The sequence below is a fragment of the Epinephelus fuscoguttatus genome, linkage group LG19, assembly GCF_011397635.1.
Source record: "Epinephelus fuscoguttatus linkage group LG19, E.fuscoguttatus.final_Chr_v1".
Taxonomy (NCBI): Eukaryota; Metazoa; Chordata; class Actinopteri; order Perciformes; family Serranidae; genus Epinephelus; species Epinephelus fuscoguttatus.
Genome location: NC_064770.1, coordinates 35,201,071 through 35,227,300, shown reverse-complemented (window position 1 = coordinate 35,227,300; position 26,230 = coordinate 35,201,071). Strand labels below are relative to the sequence as shown.

General features: G+C 42.0%; 3 protein-coding genes across 3 annotated transcripts; 1 reads left to right on the top strand and 2 right to left on the bottom strand.

Moving 5' to 3' along the window:
* The first annotated feature begins 1,919 nt into the window (after window positions 1-1,919).
* Window positions 1,920-5,802, top strand: ccdc97 (coiled-coil domain containing 97). Its single transcript, XM_049560771.1, has 7 exons — window positions 1,920-2,373; window positions 2,463-2,639; window positions 3,350-3,509; window positions 3,812-3,900; window positions 3,986-4,175; window positions 5,164-5,287; window positions 5,429-5,802. Exons 1-7 carry the CDS (start codon window positions 2,218-2,220, stop codon window positions 5,565-5,567), a joined length of 1,035 nt encoding a protein of 344 aa, XP_049416728.1. The 5' UTR covers window positions 1,920-2,217; the 3' UTR covers window positions 5,568-5,802.
* Window positions 5,803-11,844: 6,042 nt separating this feature from the next.
* Window positions 11,845-18,568, bottom strand: LOC125879117 (GTPase IMAP family member 7-like). The gene is made up of 3 exons (XM_049560768.1): window positions 17,874-18,568; window positions 17,300-17,490; window positions 11,845-13,733 (listed from the first exon to the last, which is right to left on the bottom strand). Exons 2-3 carry the CDS (start codon window positions 17,367-17,369, stop codon window positions 12,739-12,741), a joined length of 1,065 nt encoding a protein of 354 aa, XP_049416725.1. The 5' UTR covers window positions 17,370-17,490; window positions 17,874-18,568; the 3' UTR covers window positions 11,845-12,738.
* A 912-nt stretch (window positions 18,569-19,480) lies between these two features.
* Window positions 19,481-25,401, bottom strand: LOC125879100 (uncharacterized). Its single transcript, XM_049560747.1, has 4 exons — window positions 24,287-25,401; window positions 24,064-24,132; window positions 22,205-22,497; window positions 19,481-20,685 (listed from the first exon to the last, which is right to left on the bottom strand). The coding sequence occupies exons 1-4, from the start codon at window positions 24,504-24,506 to the stop codon at window positions 19,804-19,806; spliced, it is 1,464 nt and encodes a 487-aa protein (XP_049416704.1). The 5' UTR covers window positions 24,507-25,401; the 3' UTR covers window positions 19,481-19,803.
* Window positions 25,402-26,230: the final 829 nt, after the last annotated feature.

Genomic DNA, 26,230 nt, shown 5'->3' with positions numbered 1-26,230 from the left:
AATTAAATAACAAATTTGCAAAAACAGTTCATTGTGCTGTTTTTTTAATGTTTTAATTTAAAGATTTACTCTGGCTCTTATATTGTTTTGTCTGTCTAAATGACTTCTTTGTTTGTACGTTGTTTTTTTCTATCGTCAAAAAAAGATTTGATGCTTTTAAAAAACATTACACTGCTTGACTTCTTCACAGGTCATTAGTGTAACATTAGTGTAAGCTATGTTAATTTTTAAGCATCTTCTAAAATCATAAAAGTCATAAATAGAAATGTAAAACAGACACAAAATATATAGTCATTCTAAATAGGAGCCAGAAAGGTAGGTGGTCAGTAGAGAAACAAAGAGGTTAACTCAGTTAGCTCAATACAATTATAATGATGAAGCAATCCTAACATTTCAGTCCATTAAAATTATGTACAATAAAGTAGAATGTCACCGGAAAAGTGTTGAACACAGTAACTGAAATCTATTCAATACCTGGAGGAGCCTTTGTTTGCAATGCTAGCTTCAAGACTCTTCCTATATGAAGAAATTCATGTGTCTTAGTGTTCAGATGGGGTTTTGGCCCATTCTTACACACAGCCTTCAAATCTTGAAGATTTTGGGGAGCGCTTGTGAATTTTGAGAAAGAAATTTCACTCTCAAAACTTCAACAGTTAGTGTCCTCAGCTCCCAAACGTCAGTGTTGTAAAAAAGAAAAGCTGATGTAACACACTTGTAAACATGTCCCAGCTGTTTTGAAATGTGCTGCAGGCATCAGATTCAGAGTGAATACACTGTCAAACAGCAAGTTTATCAGTTGGAACTTTGAATATCTTGTGTTTGTACTGTGTTTAATTAAATAGGGGTCAAAAGTGATTTGTAAATCATCGCATTCTACTTTGCAATCAGTGTTGTACATACTTTAGCAGTGGCATTGAAGTGTGGGGTTATACTACTTAGGCCAATAGTAATAATAAGAGGAAGAAATCATAAAATATAAAATCACCTTCCTCTAATAATCTGTCACCACTGCACTCTTCTGTTGTTTGTTGATCAACACGATGTGTGGTTGCCAGTCAGTCTTTCATTGTGACCTTGGGACTTCCAGCCCACACTCAGTGCACATGTTCCTGCACACTATGCCAGCCACTTGGTCATGGCGTGGCATCCACAGATGTCTTACTTACAACATGATTGAGTTAACTGGAGTAGTTTCATGTCGTATCCGACAACGGGAGGCTTTTAACAGATGACGTCATGATGTTAGCTTTGCTGCTGCTGTTAGCTGTCCCTGTCAGCTGCAGCCACTGATGCTTTCTAGACATCGTGATTTCCCAAAACTGAATAAATACCACACATAGCAACACAAAACTGCTTTGCTAGCTCAATCATGTTGTAAATAAGATATCTGCTGGAAAATATATTTTTTTCACCGACCGTTTATTGAGTTACTGAGTTATTAGGTTATTACAGAAACCGCTAACGGCTAACAGCTAACAGTTAGCCCAGCTAATCTACGATAACCATGTTATTAATTACAAAACGTGCACACAGAAATAGTAATGTTTGTTCAGTCATTGTGTTTGTAGACTTTACAAACAGCAGATTAGTCTACACGGTGATACAGTGACGTGAAAAATGTGATATATATATATATATGAACTCTGCTGGTTTTCTACCCGGAAGTATTTGTAAACAACAAGGTGATTCCTTCTATTATACTCTGTCTTTGGTGGACTTATATCATATTTGTGGACTTTGCTTGGTATACTTGCAGATCTGTTTTATAATTACACATTTACAATATATCTCCATGTTTTTCTTTTTTTAATTATTAAATAATTAAATGTACATCTGTATAATACTCCACTTCTCTCTATGGTCACAAAGCTTCCACCAGAGGGCGACAAGATCAACAGCGGAACCATTCTTTCGGTCACAACAGAGGAGGGGCCAGTAATTGTGACGGACCAACATGGCGGCAAAACACAGCTAATGCTACACAAGTGAAACAAATATGTGTAATTAACCTGTTATTAATTACTTTTTCCATATGGGAATGTTCACACCAAATCAGGAAAACTTACCAGACATTTTCGGTGTCCATGACAACATATTCAGTTCTCTAATATCAAGTTAGACTTAATCTGACGACGTACATGAACGTTAGCTAGCTTGTGCTAGTTCACTGTAGCTTCATAAAGAGAGCCACTGGAAACACGTTGCTAGTTAGCAGTTATGTGGGGTGAAATCGACCCACCGGTTAAAACACAACCGTGTCTGAGGGAGACTAAAGGCAAGGGTGAGTTACCGGAGGAAGACCCGGTGACACGGTCCGAGAGATGTGATTTAATCAACCCCACAGCCACCCAGCAGCCACGGGAGCACACCCAGGTGAGACCGACAGCATCAGCTCTGTTTCAGTGCTTATAATGCACATATCTACACACAATATCATGACTGTGTGTCTGCTCATCACACAGCACGCGAGCCACGCTGAGTCCACGTGTGTAAATGACATGATAGAGGCCGTAGCCAAGAGTGGGAGCCTGGTGAAGAGCCAGCAGCAAGGAGAGGCTGAGCTGAGCCTGAAGGAGCGCAGAGAGGAGCTGCTGCAGCAGTACAGGAGCAGACCCCTGGTGTTCCTGGAGAGGTACCATGTACGTGTGCACGGCTCAACAAATGTGTGTGTCTGTGTGTGTTTATTTGCCCGCATATACGTGTTTATATAATCTGGGCAGCAGCTGAAGGGGACTTTATATATGCTGGTAGCACGATATTAGACTTTCTGCCAATATATGTTATGCCGATATGTAACAACTTATTTGACAAATAACCAATAGAGTTATCGATATATCTGCTTTTTCCCTACCTAATGTTAGTGATCATCTTCTGAGGATATTAATGTAATGATTAAATGATATATTTTGGTGGTTTGAGTTGAAGGTGTGAGAAAGAATAGTATCAGTAACATTGTTAACACTGTGCTACATTACAGAGAAATACAAACCGTACTAATGAACCTTCATTAATATAGGCCTATATTTTATCTCCAAGTGCACGTCACACACTGAGCGAGCCGCCTGTTAATGACGCTGTGGGCTAATGGGCATGTAGCTACTTCCATGTTTCAGATGATACGTCATGTTTGTAGTCGACCAATGAAGATGAGTTTACATATCACCTTGGGTTCGTCCTTCACCTTCTCAAAATGATCCCACACTTTGGATTTCCTGCCCGACATGTTATTAACTAGCCTGTGGAATAACCGCAGGTACCAGCCCTGGAAATTAACCTGACTCCTGTCTGACATAGTTTTTGTGCTAACCTTTTCTTGTTGTTGTGTTATCTGCTCTCCCCCTATTTCCAGGCCTGCCTCAAGCCCCAGGACCTGCCAGCGTTTGCCCACGTCAGCTCAGATCCACGAGCTGCTCACTACAGCAAGGTGATACAGAGACGAGCAGCAGGATGCACCAACAGGACGAGGGTTCGAAACCACCGCTATGCTGCCCTCAGAGCCCTGCAGAGGGGTAGGGGATTTGTTTTGTCAGCTGAAACAAAAAAAAAATATTGATAAATTCATTTTACTGTAGCTGCGTTAGAATGGGCTAAAAGTGTCTGCTCTCTTTTTAAAAGGTAAGTTTACATAACATATTTTCCACTTGCCACTTGTATTGTGCAGATAGTTTTGGTTTTACTTTACTGCCGCCCCAGCAATCCCTACACTAATCACTGGCAGTGTTGTATTGTATGTACTGTACGCCTGACGAAGTACTTCTTTCCCTCCCACTGTGTCACCCCTTTTGTTCCTCTGCCGTATTCCCTCCTCTAGAGGGTGAGTATTTCAGTGAGGAGCAGATGAGGATGAGGGAGCCGCTGCTGTATGAACAATATATTGGCCAGTACCTGACTGATGAGGAGGTGAGAGCACGATGCAGAGTTATTTCATCATTAACAGTTCAGTTGAGGCAGTATTTTAGTAAGTTCTGAATGACTAATGTTTCAGGTGTTTGAGCGCTCCCAGGAGGCCATGCTGGACAATACACAGGGGGGACCAGGGGCACCGGCGGGAAGCACAGGAGGGCTCGCCCACCTCCTCCTCAACTCCTACCAGGAGCGTCTCATCCAGAACCGGCTACAGGAGGAGCAGGAGAGAGAGGAGGGAGCACTGGAGGAGGAGGAGGATGACGACGAAGGTGAGAGAGGCTGAAGTTATAAAATGTTGTTTCTCTGCCCTTACGGCTTGAATTCTCCTTGGATTCTCAGTGGATTGACCATCTGGGTTGGGTGAGAGTTACTGCCTCAAGCGAGTTCAAGTATCTCGGGGTCTTGTTCACGAGTGAGGGTAGAATGGAGCGTGAGATGGATCGGTGGTTTGGCGAGGCTTCTGCGGTGATGAGGGCACTGCGCCAAACTGTCGTGGTGAAGAGGGAGCTGAGCCAGGAGGCAAAGCTTTTGATTTACTGGTCCATCTACGTCCCAACCCTCACCTATGGTCATGAGCTCTGGGTAGTGACCGAAAGAATGAGATCGCAGATACAAGCAGAAGAAATAAGTTTCCTCCGTGGGGTGTCTGCTCTCAGCCTTAGAGAGGAGCTCAGAGTAGTTCAAAAGGGGTCAGTTGAGGTGGTTCGGGCATCTGATCAGGTTCCCACTGATAGGAGGCCCCGGGGCAGACCCAGAACACACTGGAGGGATTACATATCTCGTCTGGCATGGGAACACCTCGGGGTCCCCCAGGAGGAGCTGGGAAGTGTTGCAGGGGAGAGGGACGTCTGGGGTGCTTTGCTTGGCCTGCTGCCCCCCCGACCCGGCCCCGGATAAGTGGATGAAAATGGATGGATGGATTCTCCTTTTTTCTCTGTCTCCATTAGTCATTTTGTGTCTCCCTGAAGCAGCAACCTCTGGGGCTGATATTAATCCAATGTGGGAGTGTCAAAAACTGCAGTTCCTCAAATGGCCACCTGAGCCTGGCTCCAAAAGGGAGTCAAACCACACAGACCCTCATTTCCCCCACAACTCCACTTTGTCGGCCGAAATATTACTTCTGGCTCCAGAGATCCAAGATGGTGACGATCAAAAGGTCAAACTCAAGGCTTAAAAACCTGAGTCATCAAACTAACGGGTGACGTCATGGAGTAAATGTCCATTACTTTATGATCTGTCTCCTTGTTCCTACTGCAGATAACACTGTCCAGCAGAAGGAATGGGAGCCCACCGCAGAGGAGAAGGCTCTGCTCAAGGAGGAGTTCATCAGTCAGATGCATCAGCGCTTCCTAGATGGCAAAGACAAGGATTTCAACTACAGGTCAGTCACACCGCCACTCAGCTGGCATTCACACGATATAAAGGCTGCATTTTTGATACACAGACATTAAACAGTGTATCCAGAGCTCGTTTTATCTAAGTATGACCTTATTCTGGGTGATTGCTTGTGTGTCTATTACAGTGAGGTGGACGAGAATCCAGACTACGACAACTTGGACATAGTCAGCAGAGATGCAGAGGATAAATACTTTGACGAAGATGATGAAGAGGAGGAAGACGAGGGGGGAAATGATGAAGAGGAGAAAGACATGACAGAATAGTGGCTGTGGTCGTAACAAATGTTTCACACTCACTGCTGTGACTGAAGTGTAAATACAAATGTACAAAATAAGGATGTGTTCTATTTTTGACTTGTGAATGCAAGTGTGGCTGATTACAAATACTGTCGGAGTCTTTTTGCAAATATAAATATGGTGTCCTTCTAACTAAAAGGCCAAATGTCAGACTGATGACTTTCTGTTCACGTGCACAAATAAAACTTCTGTTTCAGTCTGCACATATCAGCAGAAGCCTAACACAGAACACAGATTTCAAGAGGAAATTCATTTTATCATGAAAAAAATTACATTGTAAAGATTGACATTTAAGTTTAGTTTTTGGGTTAATGCATGAGAGCTGAGAACATTGTTACCAAGGTAACTATACTAATAAATGTAAATCAGCCGTCAGCCAGTTAAATACAAAATCATCCCAGAGGACGTCAATATAACTACATTTTCAGGAGGTTTCTTTACATCAGTGCATGCAGTAGAGTGGACAAATGAGAACTCAAAATGACCACAAAGAGACTTAATCAGCTATGAAGGGACACAAAATGACCTCAAAGACAAACAAAGCATCTGTAAGAGACTCGAAATGACTACAAAGAGATGCAAAGCAATTACAGGGAGATTCAAAGTAAGTACAAAGAACAAAAACATCTCCAAACACACTCAAAATGACTACAAGGAGACTCAGTGACTACAAGGAGACTCAGTGACTACAAAGAGACTCAAAATGACTACAAAGAGACTCAAAATGACTACAAAGAAATGCAAAGCAACTACAAAGAGACTCAGAATGACTACAAGGAGACTCGGTGACTACAAAGAGACTCAGTGACTACAAGGAGACTCAAAAAGACTACAAGGAGACTCAGTGACTACAAGGAGACTCAAAAAGACTACAAGGAGACTCAGTGACTACAAAGAGACTTAAAATGACTACAAAGAAATGCAAAGCAACTACAAAGAGACTCAGAATGACTACAAGGAGACTCAGTGACTACAAAGAGACTCAGAATGACTACAAAGAAATGCAAAGCAACTACAAGGAGACTCAGAATGACTACAAGGAGACTCAGTGACTACAAAGAGACTCAAAATGACTACAAAGAAATGCAAAGCAACTACAAAGAGACTCAAAATGACTACAAGGAGACTCAGTGACTACAAAGAGACTCAAAAAGACTACAAGGAGACTCAGTGACTACAAAGAGACTCAAAATGACTACAAGGAGACTCAGTGACTACAAAGAGACTCAAAATGACTACAAAGAAATGCAAAGCAACTACAAGGAGACTCAGAATGACTACAAGGAGACTCAGTGACTACAAAGAGACTCAAAATGACTACAAGGAGACTCAGTGACTACAAAGAGACTCAAAATGACTACAAAGAAATGCAAAGCAACTACAAAGAGACTCAGAATGACTACAAGGAGACTCAGTGACTACAAAGAGACTCAAAATGACTACAAAGAAATGCAAAGCAACTACAAAGAGACTCAGAATGACTACAAGGAGACTCAGAATGACTACAAGGAGACTCAGTGACTACAAAGAGACTCAAAATGACTACAAAGAAATGCAAAGCAACTACAAGGAGACTCAGAATGACTACAAGGAGACTCAGTGACTACAAAGAGACTCAAAATGACTACAAAGAAATGCAAAGCAACTACAAAGAGACTCAGAATGACTACAAGGAGACTCAGTGACTACAAAGAGACTCAAAATGACTACAAAGAAATGCAAAGCAACTACAAAGAGACTCAGAATGACTACAAGGAGACTCAGAATGACTACAAGGAGACTCAGAATGACTACAAAGAAATGCAAAGCAACTACAAAGAGACTCAGAATGACTACAAGGAGACTCAGTGACTACAAGGAGACTCAGAATGACTACAAGGAGACTCAGAATGACTACAAAGAAATGCAAAGCAACTACAAAGAGACTCAGAATGACTACAAGGAGACTCAGTGACTACAAGGAGACTCAGAATGACTACAAAGAAATGCAAAGCAACTACAAAGAGACTCAGAATGACTACAAGGAGACTCAGAATGACTACAAGGAGACTAAGAATGACTACAAGGAGACTCAGTGACTACAAAGAGACTCAAAATGAAAAAAAGGAGACTCAAAGCAACTACAAAGAGACTCAGAATGACTACAAGGAGACTCAGTGACTACAAAGAGACTCAAAATGACTACAAAGAAATGCAAAGCAACTACAAAGAGACTCAGAATGACTACAAGGAGACTCAGAATGACTACAAAGAAATGCAAAGCAACTACAAAGAGACTCAGAATGACTACAAGGAGACTCAGTGACTACAAGGAGACTCAGAATGACTACAAGGAGACTCAGAATGACTACAAAGAAATGCAAAGCAACTACAAAGAGACTCAGAATGACTACAAGGAGACTCAGTGACTACAAAGAGACTCAAAATGACTACAAAGAGAAGCAAAAAGACTCCAAAGAGAAGCACTAAGACTACAAGGAGACTCAGAATGACTACAAGGAGACTCAGAATGACTACAAAGAAATGCAAAGCAACTACAAAGAGACTCAGAATGACTACAAGGAGACTCAGTGACTACAAGGAGACTCAGAATGACTACAAGGAGACTCAGAAGAACTACAAAGAAAGCACTCAAACTTGTGATGTCAGAATGACTACAAAGACTCAGCTGACTACAAAGAGACTCAGAATGACTACAAGGAGACATTTTCTACGACTCAGAATGACTACAATTCTCAGTGACTCAGGTCTGAAGACTGATAATGTCTACAAGAGACTAATGACTACAAAGACTCAGAATGACTACAAGGAGACTCAGAATGACTACAACATCTCTCACCATTCACTGTATGTGGACTCAGCTACAAAGACTCATAGAAATGACTACAAGAGAGAACTGACTACGAATTTGGGAAAGAGTTGAAGACTACAAATAGAACTGTCTGACACCACTGGGACTCAGAAATGGGAAAATGACTACAAGAGACTCAAATGACTCAGTCAAAGAAATGCAAAGCAACTACAAAGAGACTCAGAATGACACTAAGGAGGAATGACTCAAAAGAAATGCAAAGCAACTACAAAGAGACTCAGAATGACTACAAGGAGACTCAGTGACTACAAGGAGACTCAGAATGACTACAAGGAGACTCAGAATGACTACAAAGAAATGCAAAGCAACTACAAAGAGACTCAGAATGACTACAAGGAGACTCAGTGACTACAAGGAGACTCAGAATGACTACAAAGAAATGCAAAGCAACTACAAAGAGACTCAGAATGACTACAAGGAGACTCAGAATGACTACAAGGAGACTAAGAATGACTACAAGGAGACTCAGTGACTACAAAGAGACTCAGAATGACTACAAAGAAATGCAAAGCAACTACAAAGAGACTCAGAATGACTACAAGGAGATTCAGAATGACTACAAGGAGACTCAGAATGACTACAAGGAGACCCAGTGACTACAAAGAGACTCAAAATGACTACAAGGAGACTCAGTGACTACAAAGAGACTCAGAATGACAACAAAGAAATGCAAAGCAACTACAAAGAGACTCAGAATGACTACAAGGAGACTCAGTGACTACAAAGAGACTCAAAATGACTACAAGGAGACTCAGAATGACTACAAAGAAATGCAAAGCAACTACAAAGAGACTCAGAATGACTACAAGGAGACTCAGAATGACTACAAGGAGACTCAGTGACTACAAAGAGACTCAGAATGACTACAAAGAAATGCAAAGCAACTACAAAGAGACTCAGAATGACTACAAGGAGACTAAGAATGACTACAAGGAGACTCAGAATGACTACAAGGAGACTAAGAATGACTACAAGGAGACTCAGTGACTACAAAGAGACTCAGAATGACTACAAAGAAATGCAAAGCAACTACAAAGAGACTCAGAATGACTACAAGGAGATTCAGAATGACTACAAGGAGACTCAGAATGACTACAAGGAGACTAAGAATGACTACAAGGAGACCCAGTGACTACAAAGAGACTCAAAATGACTACAAGGAGACTCAGTGACTACAAAGAGACTCAGAATGACTACAAAGAAATGCAAAGCAACTACAAAGAGACTCAGAATGACTACAAGGAGACTAAGAATGACTACAAGGAGACTCAGAATGACTACAAGGAGACTAAGAATGACTACAAGGAGACTCAGAATGACTACAAAGAGACTCAGAATGACTACAAAGAAATGCAAAGCAACTACAAAGAGACTCAGAATGACTACAAGGAGACTCAGAATGACTACAAGGAGACTAAGAATGACTACAAGGAGACCCAGTGACTACAAAGAGACTCAAAATGACTACAAGGAGACTCAGTGACTACAAAGAGACTCAAAATGACAACAAAGAAATGCAAAGCAACTACAAAGAGACTCAGAATGACTACAAGGAGACTCAGTGACTACAAGGAGACTCAGAATGACTACAAGGAAATGCAAAGCAACTACAAAGAGACTCAGAATGACTACAAGGAGACTCAGTGACTACAAAGAGACTCAGAATGACTACAAGGAAATGCAAAGCAACTACAAAGAGACTCAGAATGACTACAAGGAGACTCGGTGACTACAAAGAGACTCAAAATGACTACAAAGGAATGCAAAGCAACTACAAAGAGACTCAGAATGACTACAAGGAGACTCCAAATGACTACAAAGAAATGCAAAGCAACTACAAAGAGACTCAAAAAGACTACAAGGAGACTCAAAGACTACAAGGAGACTCAAAAAGACTACAAGGAGACTCAGTGACTACAAGGAGACTCAAAAAGACTACAAGGAGACTCAAAGACTACAAGGAGACTCAAAATGACTACAAGGAGACTCAGTGACTACAAGGAGACTCAAAAAGACTACAAGGAGACTCAAAGACTACAAGGAGACTCAGTGACTACAAGGAGACTCAAAAAGACTACAAGGAGACTCAGTGACTACAAGGAGACTCAAAAAGACTACAAGGAGACTCAGTGACTACAAGGAGACTCAAAAAGACTACAAGGAGACTCAAAGACTACAAGGAGACTCAAAAAGACTACAAGGAGACTCAGTGACTACAAGGAGACTCAAAAAGACTACAAGGAGACTCAGTGACTACAAAGAGACTGAAAATGAGAACAAAGAACCAAAGCATCTACAAGGAGAGTCAAATGACCAATAGGATACAAAACAACCACAAAGAGACACTAAACAACTACAACATCTGTGTGTCTTGCGACTATGTAGGACAGGTGGTGCCGCCCTCTGCATGTCTGTGGTAAGTTCGTCTCAAACTTGTGATGTCATAGGGTATAAAGTCTGAAGCTGCACCCTGGACAACGAATAGAACACTGATTTTTATTGACCCACAGTATGTTTGTTTTCTTTTTCTACCCAAGTGAGCTCTAATTCTGTTGTAGTGTTCTCAGGTCTGAAACTGATAATGTCCCCATAAACTAAGGTGTATCCCGTGGCTGCTCTCAGTGTCATCTAGAACATCTCTCACCATTCACTGTATGTGGATCAGCTCCAGACTTCATACCCTGTGACATCACATATTTGAGTTTTAGCACTGTCGTTTTTGAATTTGGGAAAGAGTTGTTTATGTTCGCTAAAATATTTTTGAACTGTCTGACACCACTGGGATAAAATGGGTTTAAAATGGCGTACTTCCCCTTTAAGTGTCCCAGTCAGAGACAAAGCAGAAGTTCACTCATCTTTAAACTGACCTGTGAATGTGTGTGACTAATTCATGCCAAGCTGTACATGACTCATGGGCTTTTGAAGAAGCAGATGCTCTAGGCCTACTGTCTGCTACTACATGCTCTATACCAAGGCATAAGATTATCATCAGTATGTTGTATGTACTGTGCACTCATCAGGCATTTCTGGCTGCTATGACTGGTGTACAGCAAACAGGTGAGCAAACACACTCTGCATCATGTCATAACATCTGTTTGCTCTGGCCATGCATACTTGTTTCATAAAACTGCAGCAGGCTACATCAAACTATAAAAACAACTTCACCTTTGTTCAGAATCCCCGGGCTAACTGCTGAAAAAATTAAAATAGCAGTTCTTACCTCATCTGCCCCTCAACAGAGGAAACAAACTGAAACACTGAGCAGCACACACTCATGACCACAGTGACGGTCAGCTGACGGTGAAGACCGACCAGCAGAGACACACACTTACAGGCACATGCAGACGACAAAATAATCATAAAATACACAGATTAACTGCTTGAGAAATTCATTTATTTTTTTTCTTACTGACATTTATTGATGATAAAACACTGAATCACTTGAAACACAATGTATTTTTCTTGGTATTTTCACAGTTGCGTCATGTGCGAGTGGATTAAAGCGAGTAAGAAAGCTATAAAAACAAACGCTTTTCTGTTTTTGAATTATAAACTGTTACATTTACAAAAACATTTTTATCAAATGGATTATTTGGAATAAAATCCATTACACCAACTGAACATCCATTATAGACTTGAGTAATACGGATGTAGATGAGTCATTCTTAAAACTCAGTTCAGACCAAAGATTCACGCCAAGACAAGTTGGAACTCGTCTGCAACGAGGCAACAATGGAGGAGGTCATACTTATGTACCTTTTTATGGAGGCAGCGTTTTCTATGATGGTGGACTGCAAGGCCCTTAAATATTTTGTTCCGTCATTTTTTTTAAATGCCTTCGCCGTCTCCTGCGGTCGTGCCTTGCTTGAACTATGCTACACGGCCTCCACTATCTCCAGTGGCACTGCTTCGTTTCATCCGTATCCGAAAGCTTTTCGAAAACAGCATGAGCCCGTACGTGCCAACAGCTGCAGGGATGTAAATGAGGTGGACTTGGGCTCAGCGGGGACAGAAGGCTGGTGTCAGAAAATGCCACAAGAAGTGAACATCTGCTTTCAAGTTGACTTGACCAGCTGACTTCACCACAAGCCGACTGGTGACTCAACAAGCTGAGTCACAGGTGACACCATCAGCCGGCTTGAGCTGAGCTGAGACCGGTCAGTTCACCCCGCTGCAACTTCTCTCTGCGACGTAAAACGGTTATGTCTCATTGCAAATCTTTGGTCTGACCCGGGCTTAACAGTGCGTCAATATCTCAGACTACACTTATTGATTTTTCTTTTGAAGCCATGTGTTTTCTCCTGAAATTAACAGATTAAGAATAGACTCCCTGAAAAAAATCAAAATAACAACTGCAACTCCTATCAGAAAACACACATTCGGTGTGTTACAAATAAAACAGATCCCTGCTATTGCTACCAGTATGAAGATGATTTTCCGAATTAAGGAGCTTTTGGAGATGTAATTCTCTGCGGCCTCTCTTGCTTTGTCCTCCTCTCTCCTCCACAGCTTCTTCCTCTCCATCTCCAGCTCTTCATCCTTGAAATGATCTGGCAGCTTTTCCTCCTTGTCGGTGATCTTTTTGTTTCTCTCCGCCAGGATGCTCAACTGTTTCTCCCTAATCATCCTCTCCGGTTTGGGATACAGGGCCGTGTTGTAATGACCCCCTCCATTCAGGGCCATCAGGGTCTGGATCTTTGCCATGAAGCTTGTCACCTGGTCCTGCTCCTGCGGGTTCTTGTTGTTGAAGACATGGAAGCCACCGGTGCATTTGCGTATGAAGTTGCGGAGGTTGACTTCACTCTTTGTGATCACATCGTTTATGGTTTTTCCGTCCAAACGATCGCCATGGGTGAACAGCACGATGGTGTAGTCCCACACTCTCGGGCCAAACATTGCTTCGATCAGCTTGTTGGTATCTTGGTCTTCCTGAGTCATCCTTCCAATGGGGTACACTAACACAAAGACGTGAGGTCCTTGTTCCAGGAGTTTGACACGCTTGAGAATATCTCGCACAATCACCTCCTTGTTGCGGTCTGTCTCAAAAAAGCCAGGTGTGTCGATCACAGCAACAGGCACATCGCCCACTTTTCCAGTGATAGAGTCAGGCACATTCTTAACGATCCCGCATACCTTTTCACAGTATTTAGTGACTCTCTCCAACCTCATGTCTGAGATGAACACCTGTCGCCCGAGGATGGTGTTCCCACTCGAGCTCTTGCCTACCCCGCTCTTCCCTAGAAGCATGATCCTCAAGTGCTCTGTGAATTCAACAAACAGGAAACATCTTACTAAACAATTAAACACAAGTAAATGCTGATCTTGCCTTGATCACTGTTGCTCTCATTTCTCATATTTTCTTGGATTTTGTATGTTTGATGGTGAACACTTTAGTTTAACGCATACTCGATTTTAGAGGCAAATACCAGAGGTGTGGACATGAGTTAATGAACTGGACTTAATTCAGACTCAAGTCACAAATTTGATGACTATAGACTTGACAAACTCAAAAAAGACACCAATGACTACCCTTGGACTTGGACTTGAGAATACTTGATACCTACCCCAAAGCAAAAGGACTGGAAAGTATAATATTTAAAAACTGTGCCACGAGGCAATTATTTTCCCTTCCTTTCCTCAATCAACTCACATTAAAATGGAAGTCGACACCTAATTCCGGAAATGATGATCAACTTTGTTTGAACCAATCTAACAGCAATAAAGTGAGGTGCAGCAGAGAACCATAAAGAAGTTAAGTTACTGAGGGCTGGCTGGATAAAATGAAAGCAAAGATAATTTGGTTTGTGTACAAAACAATGCGGTGGTCAACAAAAAATGAACTTTAGTATCCAAAATGTGTGGGTCAAAAATTACAGAGAGAGGTGCAACAACTTCCAGCTTTGGAGCTGCACAAAGAATGAGGCTCATGATAACATATTTAGCAAGCTAATACTTAGCTAACATTGGCTTAACAGCTAAGTAACTTTTTAACTAGTCTCGCTCACCAGACCTTTCTCAAGAAAAGAAAGGTCTCGCTGCGCCGACGCTCACTTTAAGATTGGAGAAAAAAACGCCCCGGCTGCTTGTATTTCTTTCAACCAATCACAATCGTTCTGGGCGGTGCCACAGCAACGGTGCACTTGCAAAAATATTGCCGGGGGGAAACAGGTTTTGGTGTAACACGCCCACAAAAATATCGCCTACAGGACGTGAACCATGGCAGAAAAATGGCTACATCCCCGCAAGATCAAACATCGCAAAAGTTAGTAAAGGACGTGTTGAAAACGGCAACCGGAGGTGGTAGGGCGGGACTTCAGCGGGTGGCTCGTTCCGCCCAATGAGAGGCTGATCTATGCAGCGAACTTCCACCCACTCAGACTACTTTTTAACAAACTTGCTTTAACAAAAATATGTTTACATATATATTTTAAAAATCATTCATGATTTCTGTGAAATTAATATATTATAACTCTGATGTTAAAATGGCATTATATTTGGTCAAGAACATGTTATGACTTAATTAGGACTTGAGACCCAAAATTTAGGACTTTGGACTTAAGATGGGACTGGTGCGTCTTGACTTGGGCCTTGACTTGGGGCCTGAGTGCAAAGACTGTCATCCTTTTGCTAGTCTCTATATACAGACTCTACATTCAATGAATGTAGAGTCTGTAGGCAAACCTCGGAGATCTTGCCTCCGGAAGAAGAGCAGAAGAGCCCTGGTTTCCGGTTGTAGGCTGTTTGTAGTCCGCGTGATATTGATCAATCACGTTTGAGCCGGCTGCAGTTGTTGCCAGGTTAAACGGTCCGTGCGGTGAACTAACGGGGCGGAACATAATTGTCGTCACTGCAAACTCTGAATCCATCGCAATGGTTCAGCATATTCACTTATATGTCGGAAATGGAAATTCGCCACCTCCGCCCAAATCAAACCGGAATGCCAAAAAATCGGGGGTCTGCCCCCAGAGGCTGTATCGCCGTCTGCTGGAAGTCAGACACCGAATACAGCCGATGGGTTCCGAGAAAGTCATTTTGCAAGTCCAAAGTAAAGTCCCAAGCCAACTGACAAGTCCCAAGTCAAATCCAAAGTCCTAAACTCTGACTTTTGCGTCTTAAACAAACATGCCCTTCAACAAATGTCATGACAGTATTAAATTAAAACTCCTGAATGGTTTTTAGATTTTGCATTTATGTGTTAACACAAGTTTAATTACTTTCTCAGCTAAGTTAAGCTAATGTTAGCTAAACATTAGCTTGCTAACTGTGTAATATTAGCCTCAGCTTACCAATCTTTGTGCAACTTAAAATGTCAAAGTTAATTGTTAATTGTTGACCACTGCATAGTTTTTGTATGAGCAAAATTATCTGTGGTATAATTTTTTCCAACTAGCACTGCGTAACATAACCTTAGTTCTTCATTGTTCTCTGCAACTTAAGTGGATGCCGTTGGATTGGTTCAAACTCAGAGGACAAACTAAACATTTTTAATTTCTGTTAATTTAATATATTATTACTCTGATGTTAAAATGGCATTATGTTTGGTGAAGAGCTTGTTATGACTTGACTAGGACTCGAAACTCAAAGTTTAGGACTTAAGACTTGATTTGTGACTTGTCAGTCTTGACTTGGGGCCTGAGTGCAAAGACTGTCATCATTTGCAAGTCCAAAGTAAAGTCCCAAGTCGACTGAAGTCAAGTTTCAAGTCCTAAACAAACACGCCCTTCAACAAATGTCATGACAGTATTAAATTAAAAAATCCTGAATGCTTTTTGAAATTTGAATTTATTTGTTAAAACAAGTTTTTTAATTAGTTTCTTAGCTGTTAAGCTGATGCTGGCTAAACATTAGCTTGCTAACTGTGTTAACATTAGCCTCAGCTTACCAATCTTTGTGCAACTTAAAATGTCAAAGTTAGAAGTTGTTACGTCTCTGTACTTTCCAACTCGCATGTTTTGTGTACCGCAACTCTTTACTGACCACTGCGTAGTTTCTGTATGTGAGCAAAAGTATCTATTGTTTTTACAACCAGCGCTCAGTAACATAATGTTTGTTCCTCATTGTTCTCTGCAACTTGAGTGGATGCTGTCGGATTAGTTTGAAATAAGTGGGTCTAGGGAAATAAGTGTTGACTTGCTGGGGTTGATAAGTCTTTATGTGAGTTGATTCAGGAAATGAAGGGAAACTAATTGATTCCTGACACATACTTTTAAATCTTTGGGCTTGTGGAAAGGTAACGAGTATTTTCAAGTCAAAAAGTTCAAGTCCACAAATCTAGAAATAAGTAGTTTGTTTATTGCTCACTTCCTTTAAAAAAATGTATTAAAATTTATGCATAAACTTTACAAACTTTCAAAAAACTCTATGTGAAACTTAAATACAAGGATTCTAAAAAGGGTCAGTGTTAACCCACTTACAGAGGAGCGTCCCACGTGTATATCAAAGGGTTAAAATGCAATAACTGCACACTCGCTGTGATCATACAGAAGTGACGTTATTTTCTTAGCCATTTTTAGACACAAAAAAGAAAAGCAGAAGAACAAGAGCAAATAAAGTGCTAGAACTTTTTTTTGCTGCAAAGTGAAACTAATCTAAACTAGCTCCCCACGTTGTCACCTACTCCTTTTTTAGACATGCCTGCACCCGCTCAGCTTACAGGAAACAGTTTGCTGAAGTCACACATGTGACTATAAACTCCTGTGATGGGTTTTCCCCATAAAATGTTAATAAATGCAAATAAAGTTCATTTCCAACCATTTGTCTTTATGAGCAGCTAAAAACAGAGAGAGACAGAGAGAACAGAGAATTCAGAGTTCATTTTCATAATCACCTTCCTCTTGATCTTCCTTCTCACCAGGCATGTTGTTAGGGTTGTTTTCACCCGCGCAGCCAACATTCATGTCTGTATAATGTCAGTGTTTACGGCAGCTTCTGGGCAACGGAGCTGTTTCTAAGAAGTCTCAGAGTTCTTACAAAGTTTCTCTGTGTGGATCAGTCCACTCTTCAGCTTTCTCTCTGCTGCTGCCGAGTGAAATGGAAAGTGAAAGAATGCAGTAACAAAGGCAGGACACTGGCCCGGCAGTTTACACGTTCAAGGCTCTGAGAAATGTTTCCTGGAAAAAGACTGTCAGCATAAAGGTCTGACATAATGTGCAGTAAAACTTACAGAGCATTCATAGTGAAAATGTATTAGTTAGCTTATGGAAACCAATGAAAGTCACATGCTGTATTCTCCATGCATGTGTTAGTTTGACCATGAAACAACCTTTGATTATTTGTGAAGGGTCAGCCAAAGAAAACAGGAAATATTTAAATCCAATGTGTCTGCACTAGTTTGTAAACGTCAGCTGACCAAAAAGAACTAGACAAATGACGCCATCTAGTGGGCAACATATTGTACTTACCAGTATTTCAAAGACGTCCTGATTGAGTTATGTGAGGAAATCCTTTGGGAGATCCACAGTCAGTGGGTTCGGTTTCTAGAGCAGGCAGGACCACAGCTTTCACCTTGAAGGACATCCCTTCACATCTGTCTTAAAACAATACTCACATGGGGATACATTTATTGTTTCAATAGAGTTCAACTGAAGCTAATATGAGGCTTTGCAAGTTGGTGTTACACAAATCAAGTGGGTATCTTTAATGTTTTTAACTTTTAAGTACAAAATTCCCTTTTTGTATTAAAATGTAATTTAGGATGATGCCCCAGGGTTCCCACAGGTTTTCATGGACAGAAATTGAAAACTTCTCCTTAGCTTTTCAAGGACACATAATAAAATTCCCATGACCATTCATGACATATGACACCAACCACACAACAAAGTATAACCCGAGATGTTTATGATATTATTATAGGTGGTCCGCTGTCTGGGAGCTTTGGGCGAGTGACTGTACTCTCAAACTACCATGCCCTCCTTTCATAGCAGTTATTATAAAACCAAAGTTTGCATTGGCACTCTTGAGTGACAATTGACCTTTCACTAAGCCGACAAGCTGTCGCGGTAAACATGGAGCCCACACTGTAACTAACATCACTCCCTGAAGAGATATTATCATACTTTTGGAAAAATGAATTCCAGAGAGAAGCGGACAGAGGGGTCTACAGTCTGTGAAGGATATATCCAGGATGTCAAACTGACTCAGCAGCAACAACAGGTTAAAAAGACAAAGGTAGTTAGAAGCTAAAGCCGAACTATAGGCTACAGATCACAGTGTAAACCTACACTTTTCAGGGTTTGATTTTGGTTTTGGAACAGGGAAGAAACGTATATCTTTTTCCAACCTCTCCAGGTAACGAGTATCATTAATACACGACGTGCCCCAGGCACAACATTTAGCTCCAAATCCACAAAACCAGCCTGAATGAATGATGCAAAATGAAGGAAATCTGAAACAACTGCATTAGAGTCAATGGAGCACAGCTGTGTTGTTGCTGGACCCTGGACTGAGCCACGCACTGTCAATGTATGTCCACTACAAGTGCTTGTTTTTGCCACTGACAGGCTCAGGTTATAATCATAGGTGTCTGACAACTTATGCAAAGGATCCCTACAGAGACAGACCTTTTTGTTAAAGAGTAAGATCCTTTTTGTTTAACCAGAAACAGCCCCAAAATAGCAACTGCCAAAGCCACCAGACTCCATGTAAAAATGCTATAATTCTATCATCGTAAAACATACACTTTATTCAAAGTCAACAGAAACAAAATAAAACTCACAAAAACATTTTGGTTTGTCTTTCCACAGTTCCAACAATCATTAACTCTGGTTTGGTTGAAATAAGCCCTTAATTCACCCAGTTAGAAATGAAAATATACTGCCTCTGTACATGCTAAAATTACTGTTTTTTTAAATGGAGTCTGGTTGAACTGGTGCTGGCCATTTTGGGGCTGTTTCTGATTAAAGAAAAATGATCTTACTCTTTAACAAAAAGGTCTATCTCTGTCGGGATCCTTTCCATAAGTTGTTAGACACCTGGAGTAACAATCTGAGCCTGTAATAGGCAAAAACAAGCACTTTTAGTGGAAGTAAATTGATGGTGCAAATATGCCCAGAGTGGTTACACTGCAGCTTGTTTTGCGGCTGCCAGCTGAAGCACTCTCGCCCAGACCTGGACCAGTTTAATAAATGATTGTTCCAGGTTTAAAAATACCAAACTTACCTTTAGAAAAGTGAGCAGCTTACATGATTTTCTAGAATTTTATTTACATCAAAATCAGGAGAGTAAAACCCTTTTCAGTAGCATTATGGAACTCTGGGTAATTGCATGGTAGGAGTGTTAAGAAGTTCTCATATGTGTGGTCTCAGAATTATGAGTCCCCGCTTTCACCCTTCATCACTTCCGATCAGCCAGTCTCTGCAGGAGGGCAATGACTGTGTCCTGTTTGGAGGAGAGCAGCTCCAGTGCTGTGGCTATCCTGCCGAGGGACTCTGCCATCCGCACCTCCCTCCTCTCGCGCCTCTTCTCTCTGGCTTCCACCCTGCGGCGAGCCACTCGGTCCAGGTAGGCCTGCTCCTCCTGTCGCTTCAGAATCTCCTGGAACAAAGTTGTGCTTGTTTGCTCCTCATTTCCTTTCTGGTTCTGGCCCTCGGTTCCCGACATGGTTGCTGCAGGTAAGGAGGTGGTGATAGAAGAAGTGAGACAGGAGGAAGTATGGGGGAAAGCGGAGGAGAGGCTGAGGAGATTCTGATTGTTGCTAAGTGGTGCACTGCTGAGCCGGAAGGGTATGACGCCTGATGGGAATGATTGAGCTTTACGGCCTACGTAGCGTGGCGCGTTGAGATCTGCGTTGCTAATGGAGCCAAGGGAAGGGGAAGTAGAAGCTGTCTCTGTGAAACAAGGTGAGGAGATAAAAGATGGAGATGGCACAATGGTGGCTGGATGAATGCTGGTTGTAACAATGTCACTGTTGAGGACGATCAGGGGCTTGAGCTCTGGAGCATTTGTTGGGCTAATGGTGGCTGTAGTCACTGAGGTAATGGCAGCAGCGCTACTGATGATTTGACTGCTGATGGCTCCCTGGCCCACTGAGTCCACACCACCAGTCGAAGTAAAGTCCCCATTCGGGCGGATGATGGTGGTGGGCTGTGGAACCTGTGGTTTTGCAGCGATCTTTGCCAAAGGACCGGGCAGCGTGGAAACAGTGTTGCCACTTTTGTTTCTTTTGTTGCTGACAATCTGAGTGCCAACAGTGTCACAGAGTGTGGCGTCCATCAACTATAGAGACACAGAGAGATGGAGAGAGGAAATAAACAACTCAAGTTATTTGTGATCAGATCAGCAGATCAGGTTTTGATTTTGTAAGAGTATACTCTGCCCTGCGAGTTTGTTAGACGCAGAGACTATCGATCTTACCACAGCACTATGAGCCTTGTATCCACCAGGCAGTCCGGTTCAGTTCAGGACACATTTATTTCTCAGTTTCCACTGTGAAAAGTTGTGGATGGTACCAGTGGAAGCGTTCCTTAGCGTCCCCATGTTTGGTCCCCCCTCTGTTGGGGTACCTAGCACACAGATCTGGTACTAAAAGGTGAAGCTGTGAACACTGTTTAATTCACTGGGACGACAGCTAGCTAGCCAGTTACCCACCAAGACATCGGCATACTAGCTGTTTTTTTTGGTAATGTTTGTTATGAAGAAAAGGTCCGCAATACATTGAAAAAACGTTACACTGAGACAATACGCAGGTCGTCAGAATTTTTAAATCTGTACTGACAAAAAAATTAACATTTATGGATTTTTTTGTTGCTTGTGACGCCATATTGCCAATGAATTCTTGTAACCCTCAGTTTAAAGTGTGCCTCTGAAACACCTCTGCTTGGAGGGCCATGTAGCCCCAACACTTTGCACTACTCTTCTAGTCCAACAAGACTCTGGACACTCTACCCCTAGACATGAACACGCAAAATGAAGGGGTATGTTTGGGTAGAACAAAGGGGTAGGGCTAAATGGAAGAGGCAAGGGGTGTATTATGATTGATCCTTGGTTATGGGTAGATAAGGCTCATGTTTTGGTTTAAAATGTCCATATTTGATGCCACAATCGCCTCTAGAAATGCCGCAATGGGTTGCTAAAACACAACCGTTTTGTTGTTTGTTGGTCTTGAACATTGGTCTGCAGCTTGGCAGCCGTCTCGCCTAGGTCTCAAACCATCCATTATTCCCTCCACCTCCTGATGACAACGCAATCAGAACTACGTCACTTTGGAAACATTGATAAGATGTACAAATGTAACATATCTGTGGTTTGCAGAAAAATACAATGCCAGCGTTTTCTTCTGGTGGCCAGGTTGTTGAGGTGGAATGTGCCTGGCAAAGCTGAGAGACATATTCACGTTTCTAGAACTGTAAAGACTCTGTATAATGTATACGGCGTATAGACGGGCAGACCATGCGAGAACATTCAAGGGACTTTGCCAAATGGGATGGAGACCCTGAAGTAGAAAGTAATTGTCAGCCAGTGGGATGTGTCTTCTGATTAATATTAACTTTCAGTATGAAACTTTCGCTTGCGCAGCAATGAAACATGGTTTGGTGTTGGTACCTTGTTTCTAGGTCAGAACTCAGACCTGATCCAGTTCCATTTCCTGAGCCAACTGCAGGTCCAAATTAGCCCCAAAATTATTTATAAACTATAAGAAGTGTCTGATGATTTTTTAAAGACATTTTAATATTTGATCCAACCTTGGGGGAAATTTTCCCTGTGAGGAAATAGAGTGCTGAAAGGAAACACTTACATCGAAGAACTCCCAGGATGTTTTGGCGTGCCCCGTCTCCCGGCTGCGGTCTTTAACCCTCTTGTATGTGACAATGAGGTTGTTCCACTTGCGGCGTATCTTTTCGACAGGAAGCACGTGCCCCTTGGAGGCCATCTCCTCCTGGACGCTCTGAAAGAGCTGTGAGCGTTCTCGAGTCTCGTAGAGGCCCCAGCGGCGCCCGACCGCCTCTATCAGACACAAAACGGCTTTGGAGGAGAAATCAGAGCCGGAGGGAAGCGTCTTCTCTGAAGGAGCAGGTGGCATCGCTGAAGCTGAGAGAGGACACAGGTGATTTAGATTTCCTTTTCAAACTGTGGGGTTGCTTCATATGTAAATGTGTGTGGGAGGCCCTGAAAATGTGTTTACTCGACCAGCTTTTCATTATGAGCTAAAGGGTAAGTTCAGCATTTTCCAACCTGGACTCTATTTTCCCATGTTCTTTTGTCTTAGTGAGTAATGGGAACAACAGCTTTTTAAACTGGTCCAGTATTGAATGAGAGGGCTTCAGCCGGCAGCGGCGAAACAGGCTGCAATGTAACCACTTGGAGCATGTTTCATTTACGTCCAATCAAAGTGTTTGTTTTTGTCACTGACAGGCTCAGATTGTTACTCCAAGTGTCTAACATTATGGAAAGGATCCCGACAGAGATAGACCTTTTTGTTAAAGAGTAAGATCCTTTTGTTGAACCAGGAACAGCCCCCAAATTTCTATCACCAGACCCACCATGTAAATAAACAGTAATTTTAGTGTGTATAGAGGCAGCATGTTTTCCGTATATAACTGGGTGAATTAAGAGTTTCAACCAAACCAGAGTTGGTGATTGTTGGAGCAGTGGAAAGATGAACCAAAATGGCTTTAGTGAGTTTTATTTTTTGTTTCTGTTGACTTAAAAGAAAGTATTTAAATGGAGTCTGGTGGGTTTGATGATGATTTCGGGGTGTTTCTGGTTAAACAAAAAGGATCTTACTCTTCAATGAAAAGCTCTATCTCTGTGGGGATCCTTTCCATCATGTTGCCAAACACTAAAAATAACAATCCGAGCCTGTCAGTGTCAAAAAGATGAAATCCTGGAGTTGAAAAAAGACTCTGGTGGTTAGTTGGTGCACCAAATTTTAAATGAGTCATAGAAGTTATTTCGACGAAATATAATTTGATATTTGTCGCACGTGATGTGTTCAAGGACGGTCGCAAATTTGAAAATCCAAAGATAATTTATGTTTTTACAGTTTCTGATGATAAATGGTGTCATTTCGGGAATTTTTGTAGAAAGCATGCCTCACATATCCACGTTTTCTCCCGACCTGAGAAGGACTACATGCACAAACCAGCTCTTTTTAAATATGCAATAGAGAGAGACTCACGGCAACACAATCTCTTTAAGAAAATGTTGTTTGTTTGGTGGAAACGCGGCTCAAGAGTCCCAAAAAACACCTTAAATGATTTTGGATATTTAATGTTATGGAGATATGGAATGCTTTAACATGACATACAATGGAAATGCGTCATTTTTATTATCAACATTATATTTGGAACTCCGATACAGAACATTTTGGGTTCTGAAAACAGCCATAAACCAGGAGAGGGTGAGATCAATTAAGAATAAATCTCTCTATATATATTTGTATAAATTTTAGCCAGGTGTGGTATTTTTGTTTTTTGGAAAAGTCTGTCAGCACTAACAGGCATGTTAACACATCAAAGATCATGTGTGTGACTTTTCCTCTCCTGTACAGGTGTGTGCATGCTCTACAGTGTGTGTTTTAAATCACTGTGATGACACACTGACAACAATCACAGCAGTAAAAGTATGACCCCTCTCACACACTGATGCACTCACCTGGAGCGATCTTCAGGTAAGTCTTTCCATCCCCTGCTGTGGTGAAGAAGCGGTCTGTGCTCACTGGATCTGATGGTGACACACATAACAGACACATTTATGTCATCATGATGAAGAATTTTAAAAAGATGTTGAAAGATTATTTGAATTTTTAATCTTAATTTATTTTGCACAATAAAGAAAAAGGTGATTGAGAGATAAACGAGCTGATGTCTGCACTCACACAGCAGCACAGGAGTAGTTGTCGTGTCAGCCAGCTCCTCTGCAGTCTGATCCCCTCCTCCTCCTCCTCCTCCCCCTCTTCCTCTGCATGCGGTATCTCCGCAGGGCGCAGGCGACTCCTGACTGCCCAAAACCAGCGCAGATGGATTCTCATCGACCGCCTCAGTTTTCACGTGCATCACCGCCACGTCGCTGCAGCCTCCGTGCACATTTCCCTCCATGGCTGACACAGAGGCACAGCATGAGCCTAATGGAGGAGACAGAGCCCGGTTTGTCTGCGCAGGCGTTGGATTGGGAGAAAGTTTGGAGCGCGCGGATCTCAGTCGGTGATGAGTTCAGCCTCGGTATGTGCTGCTCACGTCATGACTCCCGCACGTCGGGGTAGTTATGTGCGTGATGGACAAACGTCACTCCCCCCCTGGATGTTTTTCATGAGGGGCAGAGAAATGGCTGCGCTCGCTGTCCACCTCAGCCGACGGATGCGCAGCGCGGCTGCGCAGCTCTCAGCACAGATTTGCTGCTGGCAACTGTGTCAGTGACGTCACCTGACCGCACATACAGTACATGGTAACAATGAGGCTTCAATATGGGATTAACAGCGTTTAATATCCATCATGTAATTACTCTTTTAAAGGAGGACCCAGTCTGGGTTTTTAACAGGAAGTATTATTTTGTGTCTGTCTCAGCAGCAGGGGCGGATTATGAGACAGGGGGCACCTGGGCACAGACGTGCAAAAGGCCCCACCACCCCACCACACAGGTGACACACAGACTTTGTAGTTTTACCTCCTTTTTTGAATCTTTTTGCAGCCCTAAAGCATTTGTTTGTGTTTCTTTTAGGTAATTTGGTGTCTGTTTAAATTGTTTTGTGTCTCTTTGAATTATTTTTGTAGTTGTTTTGTCTCTCCGCAGTTAGTTTGCATCTTTTTGTGGCAACTTTGAGTCTCTTTTGAGCAGTGTTGGGCAGTAATGCATTACAGTAATAATATTATACCACACGTTACTGGAAAAGGTAACTAATTACTAATGAAATTTCAGTAATAATATTACAGTTACTCCAAAACTAAACAATTCGTTACGTTACTTTTGTTATCACATCATTACTGACTTGAAATACAACAATCACATCAGTGGATTCATTTTAATAATTGTTGTGTTGTGCCTGCACATCATAAAGCGCCAAGCTAGTTGGAAAAACCAACCTAAACGTATGGAAATATTTCCATTACATTGGTTTTGTCGGGAGGAAAGCTGACAAGAACACTGCTGCTGCAGGAAGCCAAACTAAAATACTTTACACTGCAAAAAACACGTCCTCAAACCTTCAGTCTGAAACACCTCGGCTACTACGACCGTCAGCACAACAGCGTGAAGCTCCAGGAAATACACCCCACCAAAGGTGAGCTCTCCTCGGCTGCAGAGGTCAGCGCTGTATTGCTACACTGGCTAAACAACCAAAAGTGGATTTTAATCGTGTACAGCTGCAGCTGCAAAGAAGTGATGAAGCTTGTGGTTGGATATGTTGCTCCATGAGTGACTTTCCGTCTTTGGGGCACAGCCCTGGGAAAATACCGGTCACAGGCAACAGAAAAGGTAAAGCTAAATAGAAGCTATGTAGCATTAGCTACACTTAACGCTGATCACCCTGACATTCACACAGAGGAACACATCTTAATTTTGGGGAGATATGCAGGTACTAATTTTATGGGGTGTAATGGGATAGTAATTTAACGAGTAGCGGAGTGAATTAATTAGTAATATATTCCATTTTTAGAGGCCTACTGACACTTTGGGCCCACGTGCTTGTGCCACTAGGCCCGTTCAGTAATCCCTCCATAATTACAAGTATAGGTTTTATTTACCTGCTGTGTAAAAGATGGTGACAGCCTTCTGTTTACATCTGGAACATAGATTTAACCTTAAAGAGGCAGGTTTATCAAAATGA

What these genes read in the sequence shown, in the direction of transcription:
- LOC125879100 (XM_049560747.1), bottom strand. Translation starts at nt 24,506, where the DNA reads ATGGAGGGAAATGTGCACGGAGGCTGCAGCGACGTGGCGGTGATGCAC. An exon ending in AACTACTCCTGTGCTGCTGT is followed by an intron (nt 24,133 to 24,286) that starts GTGAGTGCAGAC and finishes TGTCACCATCAG; the next exon opens with ATCCAGTGAGCACAGACCGC. An exon ending in CATCCTGGGAGTTCTTCGAT is followed by an intron (nt 20,686 to 22,204) that starts GTAAGTGTTTCC and finishes GTGTCTCTATAG; the next exon opens with TTGATGGACGCCACACTCTG.
- LOC125879117 (XM_049560768.1), bottom strand. Translation starts at nt 17,369, where the DNA reads ATGAATGTTGGCTGCGCGGGTGAAAACAACCCTAACAACATGCCTGGT. An exon ending in GAAGGAAGATCAAGAGGAAG is followed by an intron (nt 13,734 to 17,299) that starts GTGATTATGAAA and finishes TTGAATTCACAG; the next exon opens with AGCACTTGAGGATCATGCTT.
- ccdc97 (XM_049560771.1), top strand. Translation starts at nt 2,218, where the DNA reads ATGTGGGGTGAAATCGACCCACCGGTTAAAACACAACCGTGTCTGAGG. An exon ending in TGTTCCTGGAGAGGTACCAT is followed by an intron (nt 2,640 to 3,349) that starts GTACGTGTGCAC and finishes CCCTATTTCCAG; the next exon opens with GCCTGCCTCAAGCCCCAGGA. An exon ending in CCTCAGAGCCCTGCAGAGGG is followed by an intron (nt 3,510 to 3,811) that starts GTAGGGGATTTG and finishes TCCCTCCTCTAG; the next exon opens with AGGGTGAGTATTTCAGTGAG.